The 15,610-nt window shown below is 38.9% G+C and overlaps 2 protein-coding genes across 3 annotated transcripts in view; one reads left to right on the top strand and one right to left on the bottom strand.

Moving 5' to 3' along the window:
* Positions 1–15,610, bottom strand: part of fam20b (FAM20B glycosaminoglycan xylosylkinase) — a 49,831-nt gene that overhangs the window by 1,376 nt on the left and 32,845 nt on the right. The window contains exons 1-9 of one of the 2 annotated variants that reach the window (XM_022233297.2): positions 4,618–4,803; positions 4,216–4,412; positions 2,999–4,090; positions 1,865–2,597; positions 1,587–1,673; positions 1,192–1,301; positions 856–1,030; positions 344–535; positions 109–168 (exon numbers count right to left, since the gene is read on the bottom strand). In XM_022233297.2, coding sequence (XP_022088989.2) covers positions 109–168; positions 344–535; positions 856–1,030; positions 1,192–1,301; positions 1,587–1,673; positions 1,865–2,466 — 1,226 coding nt within the window. In that variant the 5' untranslated portion in view covers positions 2,467–2,597; positions 2,999–4,090; positions 4,216–4,412; positions 4,618–4,803. Of the gene's footprint in view, positions 1–108; positions 169–343; positions 536–855; positions 1,031–1,191; positions 1,302–1,586; positions 1,674–1,864; positions 2,598–2,998; positions 4,091–4,215; positions 4,413–4,617; positions 4,804–15,610 lie in introns of those variants that run through there. The other variant, XM_087143684.1, reaches the window with a different exon arrangement.
* On the top strand, positions 5,058–15,143 carry LOC110978350 (TAR DNA-binding protein 43-like). Its single transcript, XM_022233288.2, has 6 exons — positions 5,058–5,473; positions 10,039–10,205; positions 10,480–10,617; positions 10,942–11,139; positions 11,347–11,446; positions 11,792–15,143. The coding sequence occupies exons 1-6, from the start codon at positions 5,233–5,235 to the stop codon at positions 12,448–12,450; spliced, it is 1,503 nt and encodes a 500-aa protein (XP_022088980.1). The 5' UTR covers positions 5,058–5,232; the 3' UTR covers positions 12,451–15,143.

The raw sequence follows: 15,610 nt of genomic DNA, 5'->3' as shown, positions 1-15,610 counted from the left end.
GTTTAGAAAATACACAAGTTCATTTCTGAAACACCTATTTGTCGTCAAGGAAACACAGAAACATTCCTAAAAGCTTATAAGATGAATTGAAAAAAGAGAAAGGCTTACTTGCAGCACTGATACAAGGGAGCTAGAATACTTCTCTCATCATGATGAGGATTACCAAAGCTGGGGAAAAAGAAAGTTACTATTGGTACAGACTAAACAAATCTTCAAACTTTCCCTCAAGAAACAAAATAATAACAATCAGCGTTGGCTGTTAGGGTAAATCTAGAAACTTTTTCAGATGCATATCTTACCGCCTTTCATAACACCTTCCAATTCTGCCCTCTTTTTGCCTTACCTTTTTGCACTGTCCATTAGAAGCAGCATAGCTTGCTGTCCATCTGCTTCAAAGGTTTCATACTGATGCCTATCTGCATTTCCTATCAGATAATCAAAGGCTGCAGTGTCAAGAATATCAACAATGTGTCGATGCTTTTCCAGTGGATACTTCTCAAGGACGCCTTTGCAGTAGTTGTCGTCGTATTCCCACCTGTGGCAAAAATAATAAAAACATTTCCCAACTTCAGGAATGATACAACTTACTGTGTCAGCTCTTAAATCTGCTCCTTGGCTCAGAAAGCACATCCTCCAGAAAACTACAGACTTGTCTAAACTATGAGAACAAAACCACACCATTGTAGGAGACTGCTACATGTACATAATGTCAATGCAATTTTCTCTATCTTTGAGCAAAGATCTCAATTTTCCACATCAACCCGTATGGCCATGTTGCCTGTTGGTTAGAGAACCAGTACAAGTTTCCAGAGCAGCTGAACTACACGTGGGTTTAGAGAAGAAGTCTCAACCTACTGTGCTTTCTTGTTTTCCTTGTAGGTCCTGGACCATGGATGATGCCACTTCTTGAGTTTCTTGTTTTTCGGCAACCACAAAGTCACTGACCCTTCCATTATGTCATTCTCATCGGCACAGGCTGGCTCCCCTGGATTGCAGTAGTAGCACTTACCATAGAAACAAGTCTGGTTTCCTGACAAAAAGAGAAGGGTACAAATGTGTCTCAATCCAGCTGGAATCTACAAGATTAACCAAGGTCATTTCTCCTATAGTTTGATATTAATCAGAGCAATTATTGCTTCAAAGTTTTGCTGTTAGTGGATTCTATTGGAGTTAGAATCTATCTCTGCTCACCCTGATTCACAAATGTATCCAGCAGACTCTGTGATGCCACTGGCATAACTTCTGACCGTAGATTCACTCGTCTTCCCACGACAATGGGAGCTCTATGAAAACCTAAAACCCTGTTCAGAAAAACAGCAATCACATGACATCGAACTCAAAACATCGTTTCTATATAAAGTAACACACACAGTACTCCAGTCCTGGATCAATCAAATTCTATCAAAACCAGATGTTACACTTTGGTAGATTTTAAAAGTATACTATTTAAATCTATGCATAGGAGTATAAGTAATTATGCAACTCCCATTTTTCAATTGCTTGTTTGCAGGTCTCTTATATCCAAATCTTTAAGAATAACTCCCGATCTGTAAACTACATTATTGAATTGTCCATAGACCCCTTACCTATCTAGATGGAATGCTGCGATCTCGCCTGTGTGTCTATCATATCCTGCATATGGCGTCCCTTCGACAATATAATCTCTCTTGTATCTAATGGGACATTTTCAAAAGCACAAGGCAAATTTCAGAGCAGTTTTCAGAATGCAGAAATTTGATACATTTATAAATTTGAAAAGACAAAAAACTGTCATAAAATCAGGCACATGTATAAAGCAGACCGTTTCCAAGACTTTTGTGTCATCCATTGCTTCCCCTGCTTCAGTGTAGAGTCACATACTAACCTTCCTGGTTTGAAGACAACCCATTGTCTTCCAGATAACTCCAGTCGCGCCTTTAGCTGGGTGCCTTTATAGCCGATGTCGGCCTTAATGATAGGTCTAGTTGCTATAGCATTCATAACCACTCCCAAATCAGGATTGTCCGGAGGTGTAATTTGCCTGGAGTTTACCCAACTCCCAGCTAAGTTCCATAGCGCACCTGGGGTTCCGAAACCCTCTGCTAAGTCGTGAGGTATAAGATCTGACTCCAAATCTAACAATGCTTTAGTGTCAACATTTTTGCCATCCAGAACATCAATCTGACTAAATGTTAGGTTTTTGGTTTCAATGAAACCTTTTCGTGCATCTCGAAGTTGCCTTTCAATCTTATTTTCTTCTTCATCTTCGGAGGGATTCTCGTTGACATCCACAATTTTAATTCTGGGTAGTTTGGACAAGTGCTTAGCCCCACTCGGGGCAAATTTCAGTTGATTGGCTCCGCGTTTGGAAGCATGGTAGCTATTTTTCTGACTTCCTGAAGGAGATGGGGTATACATGATAATCACCAGCCATGTCAAGATAAAGACAGAGGCTACTATGAAAATTCTCCTTCGTTTGAACCACATCCTGTGATCTAGCAGAACATCTTTCTTTCACTAATACTGGTTCCTCTTCACTAACGGTGTGGATTTACTGTGTTCACATTTCACCGTGGCTCTTTTAGTCTCAAGCTGTAACTGTCTTCACTAATCGCTATCTGAAAGAACGAAATGAACGAACCAGAAATTATTAATGCCATCATGCCTTTGGTTTATTTCCCACTTTGTAAATGAGTGTAAACAGATTAAAAATTCCCTCTTGCATTTCAGAAAAGAGATTCTTGAGTAGTCACATGTCAGATATCCATTCTTACGTATGTTAAAAATGACTGATTTTATTCTTTTTCAAGTGAGAGACATTCTTACTGTACAAAATCCAGCATTCACAATGCAATCAAAACGGTTATCAGGATAATTTGCAAATACAATGTAACGCAAAAAACATTAATAAATTCACAATTTTTCAGTATAAGCAGTATATTTGTGAAATTTCTAAAAAGAAAAACCATCAAAAGCAGGCAACACACAAAAAAAAAGAAAATAAAAAAGGAAAATGTACCTGCAACTGCACGAGCTTGAAATTTGCTAAATTAACGTTCGGCCCAACGACAAGCAGTGTGCATGATGCTCGTGACGAGGTGAACATCAAGTTGGTGAGCTTTGGTAGCGGATATCAACATAGAGCCAGCTCTACTTATTTCCACCAGTCCCTCCAATTATTCAACCACAGCACACATAGCTTTGGAATACGCAATTTTCCACAAAAGACTACTGAAACGACTTTGCAAAATATTGAAATAGTTCGCCATCACCGTTAGATCAAACCGTAGGCCAACACAACACTTTTTTGCAGTCACAACTGAACCGGTCAACTTCAACAGCGCCCTCAAGTCTTTCATAGGACGATCGACATCGCCATCTTATGATGGGAAAACGGACTTAAATTTAGTTTCAGTACCATTTCAATTTCAATTTCACTTTATTTCTTCACTACGAATACAAAAATAAACAAATACATGTAACATGTACAATGCACAGTTACAACAGTCAGGGGAAGTGCTATAAAGTTCCTTGTCGAGTGCGGGATACCTGGTAGCATAATTATCAACAAAACATGAAAAACCTTAGACTAAGATTAAACCTGTGAAGGAGGATGACAAATAAATCAGAATTATTTTCGTTATATATAAAATCAGAATTAAATAGAAATTTTGTGTACCAACTAGTGTAAATAATATTTAAATAATAAAGTAGATAATAATGGAGTGATGAGTGCAGAAATGAGATAAAACTAATGAACTAACAGGCATGATGGGTATACAATTTGTCACAACATTAAAAAAAGTTAATTAATTAACCAAAAAAAAACTCAATCACAGAACGTAAGTCACTGTAACACCTGAATGGATGGTTTAATATATTACAGAAGAAGCAATCTGCGAATTTTCTTTTCGAATCACTCCTGTGGCTGTGACCGTATCTGATAGTCTTTGTCCGCCCCCTTCCTGTCCAAGCATTACACTGTTCATTAGTTCACAACCTCCATACAATGAGTTGTTTCAGTCTAGCTTCAGGCAGAAAGTCTTGCACCAACTGACCCCCGGACAAGCCTACATGAGTCGGAGGTAGGTAGTGAAACACCAAACCAATCCTGAAAAAAGGGAAAATCATCATGCCGTTTTGATAATGAGCACTTCCTCAGTAGGCCTACTGCCGTAAGGGAGGATTCCTTTATTCACTTGAGTACCGGGTATAACAAAATATAAAGAACTTTACCTATCTGTCCGAATGCCAAGTTCCTTTGACGTACATTCGAAGATGATTCCGGAGATTTGTTTGTTCTCAACATCATCAATGAATGCTCCGTGAAGCTGGATCAACATAATTGGATCTGAACGATTTATTCCCGGAACGGAAGCCGCTCCGTCACCAACGAACATCAGCACTCCTGTTTTCACCTTCATTGTCATTGGCTAGACAGAAATAAATGAGAAATCATAACATTAACTCAGTTAATTGTTGATTTCATCGGCCCGACGTTATGTTCATGTTCGGGTCTACTAATTTTGACAAACTAGCACATTATAGTACGTCACGTTTCATGACAGGAGTTTTCCCGCCTTGCCATATCTATCTTTCTTATGAGCACGGCTAGGCTAGATCCTCAGTTTGACCTACCTTTCCAATCTGATGTGATATAATTCCACGAAGTTGAAGCACAAACTCTTTATTAATATCTGTCATGTTGGTTTGTATGTCACACAGCGGCATCATGTCCTATTTGAAGTCACTGATCAATTTGAATATTCTTGACTTAATTTTATAAACAAAGTGAAAAACTCGGAAAGAGGTTTCAATTATGTTACTGAAAAAAAATTAAGCTACACCATCCGTCACAATGAAAGCGCGATAAAGATATGAATTGGTTTGTAAATTCTGCGGGTAGTAGGCCCGGGCTTTTCGCCGACTCGGAATGCTTGTGAATGGAGCATCCATCAAAATCAACATTAGAGATGTTCTCTAACTTTGTAGACAAGAAAAGGCACACCGGTCATTTAGTCGAGCGCCCTCAACAAAAATTAAGTCTGGCACCCTGTTCAGCAGAATCATGTAACGTAAATCCATCTGAGTTTTACCCAACTACCGAAATGGGCAAAAGAAATGAGTGGATTCGGTGAGTGAAATATTGGAAAAGTTACAATTTCTTCTTCTTGAGTCTTTCTTTTTCTGCCCCGAATGGTGAGGATATATCACACAGGCTTATAGTATCCCTAGGTGAACAGACTTAAAGACATGGCGGCGTATATCCGTGTCGTTGAGGACGAGTCCGATCCTGAAGTGATAGAGTTACCGGTTGAGCCGGACGGCACAATGTTGCTGAGTACGCTGACCGCGCAGTTCCCGTGCGCCTCCGGGCTGAAGTACCGTAACCCAGGCACACGAAGTCTGAGAGGACTACGGGTCGTGGAAGGAAGAATACAACCACCGGATGATGTATGGGGAGACCATCTTTACATAGCAGTCTTCCCTAAAGGTAATGCTCTACTCTCCAAAGCTCAATTGACAACCGTCGTGTCCGTGTAAATAATTGAAACATTTAAAATAAGAAAACTGAAATCAGTATAGAAGGTTCAAGAAGGGCCTACCACTATATATATGTAGTAGGGACAGAAATGGGATTTTTGAAGTTGCTCTATAAGCTTTATGACTGTGTTGTGTTGAAAGAGGGGATAATTCTGAGCACATTGATACCAATATGTCTGTATTTGGTCGAGGCGTTGCTGAGATATGGCGATTTGAATTTTCTGAAAATGGGAATTTTTCGTTCTTTTTCTTAATGGAGATCATGGTTAAAGTAGAGCCACATTTTGTGTGTTTACAGCAGTAAACAAAATGATAAACAAATTGAGTCACAGAAAACATCTCTGTTGCTCATTTATTTTCAGCCGTTCTTTTTTGAATCAACAAAATTGTATGCACAGTGTATGTTGTACACATAAATCTATGTGTGGAATTTTGTTTACAAATAGGGTTGTCATGGAAACGCGGCTATTTACGTTTTTCCTCAATTGGTTGTAATGAGCCCCAATTTTACAGTTCAAACTTCATAATATCAATGAAAAACTGATGAATCACCCTGACTTGAAATTGGATTAAAATTGGGATTACGATTAATGAGTTATTTACGACAGCATTTGTTTACTAATTTATAGTGTAGTAAACAATGTAGTAAACAAATTGAAGCTTCCATATCTTCGGATATGAAAATGCTAAACGGATCCTGTTTTCACTATATTCCAATAGATTAACATCTCTTTCCAATTTTAAGGATTCATAACAATTCTAAAGGTAGATTTTTGGAGAAGGTTGCCATAGAAACAGACAAAAAACTTTGTATAAAATAAGTTAATTTGCCATATCTTTAGACATGAAAAGGCGAGAAAATTGCCATTTTCTTTATGTTAGCCATATTTTTCTGTTTCCAGTGTTTAGGTGGAATAAAAAAGTATGTTAGCCATACTTTTCTTTTTCCAATGTTTAGATGTACAGTATTACTGAAAAGTATGCTTAAGCCTAATACTGGCAGTAACCAGTTGCTATGGAAACGATTAATTCAGTTGAAATTTTCATGGTGATAGCAACAGCACAGTTTAAGAAATTTTAACTTCAGATCAGGGACCATTTTTAACAGTACATGTATGTACACAATGATATTGCATTTTTCTTGTCACATTAAACCCTCAACAGGATAAAACATTAGGAAGATAATAAAATCTTAAATCTAAAATCTGAAACAAGTCAAATTCTAGAATCTTTGAAGTTTGACATACTTTAACGTTTCTGTTTGGTTCAAATGAACCATCTATTTATTACCACACAGTAATTTAGTGCAGTTGGTTGCCCTGAAGTATGTATTAATACAGACAAAAGTTCGGGTAGCCAAGAGCATACATTAAGAGATTCAACACATTTTCTAAAACGAATGAGTTTTGTTTCACGTACATGTACATGTGTATTCAGGGCCATGAACTGTAACACAAAAGTAATGCATTGCTCTACGGATGACATGTAAATGAACAGTATGCATGTATTGAAATTGTTCACACATCCCATGCAATGAATACAGATAAAAAGGGACCTGTATTATGTAACGAGCAATAAAGTCATATTAAAACTATATATGCATGTACATGTACATGCAATACACGTGCATCTTGGTTCATTTTGAGTTTAGTTTCAAATCCAATCACATTTATTTTATAATCCTAACTTCATCTCACATTCTTACTTCTGGCTTGTTTTTGAAAGGAAAACACGGTTAATTCTTCAAAGTTGCTGGAAAGTAAGTCAGCTTTCTAAGCACCAGTTGTGGTTTCATCCGTTTAACAAACTGTAAGAAGTTAACTGCTGGTAGGTGAACCAGTTCCTTGCATGATTTTAATAATACAGTTTGTCTGATTTTCTCTGATATAGCTTAGTTTTCTTATTGCTGACACTTAAGAACATTAAGGCAAGAATGAAGTTTACAGAAGTCCTAGAAAGAACAATTTCTTTATGTACAAGTAGGTCTACTTCGAGGATATAGGCATCCATTATGTCCTACGATCAGAAATTGAAAATGAGGAGTGAATGAAGACCCTTTTCAACATACAGGAACAATGGTGATAAGAACAGATTCAGATGCTATTTAATATTGAACACATTGAAATGCATTATTTTCTCTTTATGTAGTTACGAGTGGATTAGGAGGGAACAATTTCCAAGTTGCCATCTCTGTAATCCTCAACAAGTTTGTATGAGTACACAGCTTCATCGTCATCTTATGTGATGTTGAACCAGTGAGGAAACCCAGGAACCTGACTAATGACTTCACCCGTGTACATCTGTCTCTCCCCATCCCCAGAAGCAAAGTAGTGGCTGACAGTTTTACCGACTAGCAATGGAATTGTTACATTCATGTCATCACGTGTGGTTGTTTGAACTGACTCCCCCATCGGCTAAAGAAGTTGCTGCATCAATAAACAAATTGTTTACACAATGCTGAAATTGTTTCTGCCATTGAAACTAGGAGGTGAAGTCCACAGAAGAAATTGTTCATTTCAATCAACTTTTGCTTGGCAGTCTTGCTTAAAGAATCCCAGTTATCTGTTATTTTTAGGAAGGCATGACTCTCTATAAGACTGGAGGATTGCATTGAACTTAGATTCAGTAGCAGCACGATCACTCATTGTGTTCTTAATCTCACACAGTATTTTAGAACCTACATCGTCTTTTCCATGGCTGATGTCTGTGATATCGTCTTGAATCTTCTTAAAAGTTGTAAGGGTATCCCCAGCACTTTTTGAAACCATTTCTCTTAAACCTAAGACAAAGTTGTTGTACTCTGCATCAGTAACTGTGTATGTCATTTAAACATCACCCTGTTTTGGCGTTTCATCCAATCCTGGATCGCCACAACTGAGTTGGGATGCCCGTGACTTTGAAGGAAATGGGCTGTTTAAAAACGGACAGAAAAAGAAGACTTCATAATTCCAAATATCTGCCGAATAGTTTGTTTTATTAAAGGAATCTTCTTTCAATAAATCACAAAATTGAAGGATATTAATCAATTAAGCATACAGTGTTAACATATTATGTAAACAAATAAAGATTGTGAAAAGGCAATTATAACATAAATAGAAAAGAATCAAAACTAAACATTCAAATGACTTACCAAGCAACAGTAAAGCAAACCAGAATGTTTGGGGCATTTCATATGACAAACATCCACCATACAAATGACCACGTCTTTCTCTCGAAGATTTTTAGATGTAGAGCTCCACTTATTTAAAAAACTTCGAAGAAATTTTTCAAAATTTCAGTTTTCATCCAAAATATAAAGTAAAAAAAAAAACTTGGACAGAACACTCAGATATGAAAAACATGATTTTAACTTAAATGATTCGGTGTAATTTTTTTAAATACATTAAAGTTAACAATAAAAACTTTGAAATAAATATTGTTAAGTCTTTTGTCCTTCCTATTCAGCCTTTCTTTATTGAAGTCTCATAAAATTCCAGGTTCATTCATCATTTCACCCATGGTGTGCATGTCGACAGTCATTTCATATTCCAAAAAAAAATTAACATCGACATATTCATGTATAGATGTAAGAGCTGATAAATGTTGGTTTCAAAGTCATTTCCCCAAACAAATCTTCATCAAAAATGATGTTACACAAAATGCAAAGGTGCGTGAAAAAAGCTCCGCGCTGCGCGCTGTACGAAACAACGCGGCTACACCACCGCGCACACACGATTGTTGACAGACCGTGCGACGCGTTGGTCCCATGGCGGTCACTCGGCGTGATACGCTAACTTATTTCGCTCGGCGGTCAAATGCGCTCACAGTCTTTTATACAAGTCCAAATGATTAAGGGTATTTATAACCTGAAAATTTCAAAAATGGACACTAGTTTCTTGTATATACGACAGAAATGCTCCAAAATCGCTTGTAGAAGAACCAACCTCCTTTTCACGGCCGTATTTCGAAGAAAAATCGGGCGAACTTCGCCAAAACTTCGACGAGGTGCTGACGGAAGTCGTCAGCTTGCCGTGTGTGAAAAACGAAGCGATTTGAGAATGGTGCTGTGTGGAAGAACCGGTTCAAACCGGAGAGTTCCGGTTTGGAGACGCGAAACCAAACTTTTGTACACAAAACTGTACGTGCGCAGATGATGTGCGCAGTAGACCGTTGCGGTCCCTATATGTAGGCCAGTGCCTAGCCTAAACTTTGAACATGTTTTATACTCTTGAGTTGAAGAATAAAGTTGTCAACTATATACATTTATGTATGCATGTCAGTATCAATACTGATTTTAGTTATTATGTAATACAATAGCAATGTTTAATATTGATTTGCACCAGGCATGCTGAGTGTTACAACAAAATTATTTGTATATTTCATAAAGGGTCACAGGTCTTAAATTTTAATATGCAATATAGAGAACTGCCGTTGTTTATTTAGTTTACAGGCATGACAGGCTAACAACATTCAAAATCCAAATTTAATTCTGAATTCTGTTTTTGCATTTTCGAATTCTCTTTCTTTTACTCACAGATAACAAGCGCAAAGGAGATGACAGTAGTGAGAACAATTCTGCTAAAACCCGTCGTGTAGAAAATAAAACTGTTGACCTCATTGTACTAGGCTTAGCATGGAAGACAACAGTAGCTAGCATGAGGGAATACTTTGAGAAGAATTTTGGTGAAGTTCTCATGTGTGAGGTATGTAAAATGAAAAACTACATAATGGATACATTTGATGCCAAGGACAGGGGAAAAGAGGTTTGGAGCATTAGCCTAAACTAAGTACCAATCCCTACAATGTACCGAACCTTTCACCATGCACCCTGTTGTGTTTGTCTGCTGAAGTCTGCGGATTCAGTTAGTGTCAGACCAACCAATTGCTTATGCATGTACTTGATCTGTTTACGCTGCAAGGATTCCTACACAAGTAAGCAATGTATCTATTTTTTCCTTGTTTTATGTTTTATTCCAGATCAAAAAGAACTTGGAAAACCAATCCAAAGGCTTTGGTTTTGTGAGATTCAAAGATTACAAAGTACAGTGCTCAGTGGTATCCCAGAGACACAACATTGATGGCAGATACTGTGATGTCAAAATACCTGATTCAAAGGTAATTAATGAATTGGAAGAATTCAGTGCTGACATGTATGCACATTTACTTGAGTAGTCTCTATACCTGTGTAACCTGTCGCATATTTTAGCCGATAATAAAATCGATACAAGTCAATGCAGATTAAAGTTCTTAAGTTTCTTGTGAACATGGATGTTATGTTCATTACGAAGATCACCATCAACTCTTTCGCACATGTGCTGTGCATCTCCTCACTATCACCAATATTATCATCACAACTATGACTTAAATCATTTCTGATTATTGCTGCCACTTCCTTTAACAGATATGCATGACAAAGTCTTGGCATTGTTGTCATTGTAGAATTCCCAAGACTCCAAAAAGATGTTTGTGGGTCGTATGCCACAAGACATGACCAAAGAGGACTTGTACAACTACTTCTCTAAGTACGGTGAAGTTACAGATGTCTACATTCCAAAGCCCTATCGCTGTTTTGGCTTTGTGACATTCTTGAGGTCTGATGTAGCATCGGTTGTTGCCAGTGAAGACCACATTTATAAGGTATGTGGACATTCATTTCTACTCTTATTCTACTTATTGTGACATGCACTCTTAGAAGTATCCCGATTTGGGTAAGTTTCATGCTGTTGCTAATAAAAACAGTTTGCCTAGCACAGTACTATTTGGCTTAGCAAAAACTAGTTACCATCAACAATGTCACAATGATGTTCGTTAACCTTTTCCGTCCCTTGCTGTTGCATTTTGTAGGGTGCAAGTCTACAAGTGAATCGCGCTGAGCCTAAGAATCCCAAGATTAGAATGCAAGGAGACGACCATTATTCTGGCTATGGGTACGGAGGAGGGGGAGGTAAGTAACCAGCTGGGTACCCCATAGCACCTTATGGGCTCTACCCATGTTAAGGGTAACGTAAGGGGAAAGGTACATGTAGGTAAACCCACAGGTTACCTGAATACAGCTTATGGAATGTACTCACGGACTGGTACATTACACAGAGGTACCAACAGGGTGTACCCCTTTGTGCAGTCACAGCACTTGGTGTACTGAGGATACGGGTGTGCCTAGGAGGGCATAGCAGGTCTTGTACCCAGAATCATCCACTTCCAAGGTGGTTGTACTCCTTTAATGTTTTAGGTTTTTTTGGTTTTTAGAAGCTCCTGTAATTTGGGATCTCTTTTGTTTTTTCTTGTCAAGGCTATTCAGACCAAGGCAGATACTACTCCCGAGGGGATTACTCACAGAGTGGGCGTGGTCGAGGACGAGGGGGCGGCAAAATTGGAACGAGAGGAGGAGACGGGTACCGAGACAGAGACCAAGGTAGTATAGGGGGACCAGGGAATCAGGTAAATACATGTACGTCCAACGTTGGTGGGGGGATGGGTGGGGGTATGGGCGGGGGTATGGGAGGTGGTATGGGGGGCGGTATGGGAGGTGGTATGGGCGGTAACCCAGGCGGGCAGGGTCCTGGACAGATGGGGAATTTCCCCTGGAACCAAGCAATGCTTGCGGCGCTCAGCCAAGCAGGCTGGGGCATGATGAGCAACATGCTGGCTCAAGGCATGCAGCAGGGCATACAGCAACAGCAGCAGCAACAGCAGCAACAGCAGCAGCAAGGCAACCAGCAACCTCAGCAGCAACCCCAGCAGCAATCGCAGCAGTCACAGGTGGCTATGTCACAAGGCAGTCAATCATCGCAGGTGTCTAACCCAGTCATGCAGACACCAAACAGTAGCGGGGGATATGGATCAGGGCAGCAATCCTTAGGATGGGGGTCTGGCCAGTCTAGTGTAGGGGAAACAGGAAGTCCTGGGTATCTAATGGGAGAGAGTAAAAGTGGAGGCAGTGGCTGGTAGCATGTAGAGTTGTACTCTACTGTCCAAAGTAGACATCTCACTAGATCTCTCAACTTCAGTGGTTATCTTCCTTTGATGTTTTGTGCTCAGCCAATTTGAAATCGATGGAATATTACATCAAGCATGAACTGTGCTCTGCTGTTTATTGAAGATAATGGATTTCACCTGTCAGTATTTCTCCAAGCTTGTTGCTGTCGCATTATTCTTTTTACCAACTTTCATGGACTGCTATGAAGTGTGCTTTTCCAATTCAAATAACAGATCATCACCATGAACAAAGGTCAGCATTACACTACTTTACATCAGTAATCATCAATCAGTGTCAGACTTGACGTCTTAATTGTTAACACAGGTGCAAATATATATAATAGCCAAAATGGAGTATTTTACCTTGGCCTTTTTTTTAATACGATGTGTGTGTATGTTGGGGGGGGGTTGTGGCATAGTTGGGGTGGGGGGATTTGGGGGATTTGATTCAGGCAAAGCCTATGTGAGACAATTGTGTATATACACACTGGGATGTGCGTATACACAACAGACTGTTTTTCTGAATTGATATCAGTGTGATAGGATTGTGTGCTATCATGTAGATGGCTGTTGACCAGTTTTGAAATAGAGGATAAATGTTGTGGCACTGATGCGCTCATGCAGGAGAAAGTGCTGATTAAAATGCTGATTAAAAAGCTCTAGAACTGGATGAATCTTTAAGGATCAGAAGTAAGAGGGATATTTAAAAGCAACGTGAGGCATTAGAAATGGACATAAGATGTTACAGATGTGAAGGATCAGAAATTATGGATGAGATTATGAAAGGCTGATCAGTGAAACGGTAAGCATGGATTGAAGATTTTTATTGAGAGATTGGAGAACTATTCATTGGGGATTGAAATAGTTCTGATAAGGGATAGAAGAATTTTATTAGTCTGAACTTTGGAATTTGTTTTCAAATGTGTGAGCCTCATTTTAGTTCAGTTTGTATGTAATTGGCACAAAGTGCAAAGTGGTCATGACCTGCACAGTGACAATAATGTGAAATGCTGATCAGACGAAATCAGTGCATTGCCTTCAAATAAGGCTGCAAAATGAATGGGTGCTTTGGACGTAGGTTTTGTATATACACTGTACATGTATTCAGTCAAAAAAGGATTTTTATGTGACCTCTCCGATGTCAGTATTTGGTCACCCTCCGGAGTTTGGGAAAGAGCCCAAGTGTGAGGTATATTGTAGATTGTTTGTGCTCATTAAGTATTAGCTGTGAGAAAAGGTTGTCAGAATTTAAAGTAGATCTAGATAATGCGGTTTAAAACCACATTCATGTTGCAAAAAATGAAATGGATGTGAGCTCAAACCAAAAAAGATGCCTCAGTGGTCAAAGGATGAACTAAAGGACTTTTGAAAGTAAATCTGAAACCTTTTAGCATGCACCAGACTGGTAAATGTTGGCAAATCAATGTGAAGGACTGTGTGCAGAGAATAAAGCTTGTACTTTATGCCTTGTCTTAGCCATTGCCTCAAGTATGCGTGTAAAACCATCACCACAGAGCAAGTTTTTCAAGTCCACTCATGAATACCCTTTTATTACGATGTATTTTTTGTTGTTCTGGCTTGCTCAAATCACTTTATTAGCTCGTGTGTCACCACATGGTATACAGCTAACTGGACTGCATGAAGTTATTGAATTTGTATGTCTTAACCACTTGCTGCCGGGGAGCCTGGTTTCTAACTTGTATTCTTTATATGCACAGCCAGGGTGTCCGAAATCAGACAATGGGAACTGGGCCTTGTAACAAAAGACTGTATTCATAACAAAAGACCAGGCAGCTGGGCATTACTTACGTTTGTTCATTGTCAATGGTGGAGATAATCCGGCGGTGTTTTGAAACAGTATACTACTGTTTGTGGCATTCAGTGCGAGCGGATTACCACTGAGGACAAGAGCCCTCCAGCACTGTAGTGATGAGCCACACAGTACCGCTGCATGCTAATTTGGTCCCTATTGAAACTGTGCCAGTTTCGGGAACAAAAGAAAATTACGTAACAGCACACAATCTGGGCTCTTTTTACAAGGCGGCAGGCCTGGCTGAAGTACTCAGTACGTCAATACATGTTGTCTATCGGATTAGAGTAGAAACCCAGACAGTCCTTTGTGTGGGTGTAAGTGTCCAGTAAATGAAGGTATGAATTTTTAAAGAATTTTGAAAGCAGAAAAAATGATAATTATCCCGTTCCAGCATCACCAACATTGATAACTGCCCCCAGCCCGAAGTGGTTAATGAAATTGGTCATCTAAATTTTAGGAAACAAACCCAAAATGTGCTTCATTGAGCAGTGTTTATTATGTGATGTTCCCAAGCAGAAATATTAAGGAAAGGACTGAATGATGTGAGAGAAAAGCTGTGAGTTGGAATCTTCCAAGGATTTGTGCAGCAGGATATTTGGAATCTCAGACAATGTTTTAAAAATCATGTGAACAGTTCTGACAAGGACATTCTGTGGTGTAGTATGAAATTTTAACTACAGTTTAATTTAAAGTCTGTGTATGAACTTGTCAATACGTATTAGTGTTTGCACAGCTTGCCTAGCGACAGAGAAGTTTGTAGTCCTGCTTTCATGCCGGTATGTTGAAAGGTAAAGGCTGTGATGTCAGTGTTGATGACCAATAAAATCAGTGTGATGTCATGTGATCATTTAAAGTATGTTATGAGCCTGTGTTATTAGAGTGTGATAGTTTACACCTTGTACTGTCTGGATTTGAGGTGATAGATTATCATGAGTGTAACAGAATAGACCAGTTGGGATTTGAGGTTGTGCATGAGGAAACACTTCTGTCTGCTGTGGAATCTTGTGACTAGGAACTGTTTCACAAGCTGTGGCTTTCTGAGGGCAGCGATTGAGTTACAGTTTGACGTTTTGGAGATTGTGCCCATGCCGTCATCAGGTCATTGAGCTCTGCTGATTGCAAATGTACATGTTATTTTTAACATACTTTATTTTTACACTTTGGACAACCCGTTCTGTTTTTCAGATAGCAAATAGCAGGTAAGTTCATTCACTTTTTAAAATTTTTAGTTAGTGTCAAAATTGTGTGGTTGGTCTTTTAGGGTTCATTCAAGCAAAGATTGTTTTTTAAATTTTCAATATCCTCAAAAATTGGTCACAT

This window comes from Acanthaster planci, linkage group LG11 (assembly GCF_054643075.1).
Source record: "Acanthaster planci isolate LZ-2023a linkage group LG11, COTS_SCS, whole genome shotgun sequence".
Classification (NCBI taxonomy): domain Eukaryota; kingdom Metazoa; phylum Echinodermata; class Asteroidea; order Valvatida; family Acanthasteridae; genus Acanthaster; species Acanthaster planci.
This window is presented reverse-complemented; position numbering and strand designations above follow the sequence as displayed.

Coding starts and splice junctions, on each gene's coding strand:
- LOC110978350 (XM_022233288.2), top strand. CDS start 5,233: ATGGCGGCGTATATCCGTGTCGTTGAGGACGAGTCCGATCCTGAAGTG. Junction 5,474..10,038: donor CATAGCAGTCTTCCCTAAAG/GTAATGCTCTAC, acceptor TTTTACTCACAG/ATAACAAGCGCAAAGGAGAT. Junction 10,618..10,941: donor TCAAAATACCTGATTCAAAG/GTAATTAATGAA, acceptor TTGTCATTGTAG/AATTCCCAAGACTCCAAAAA.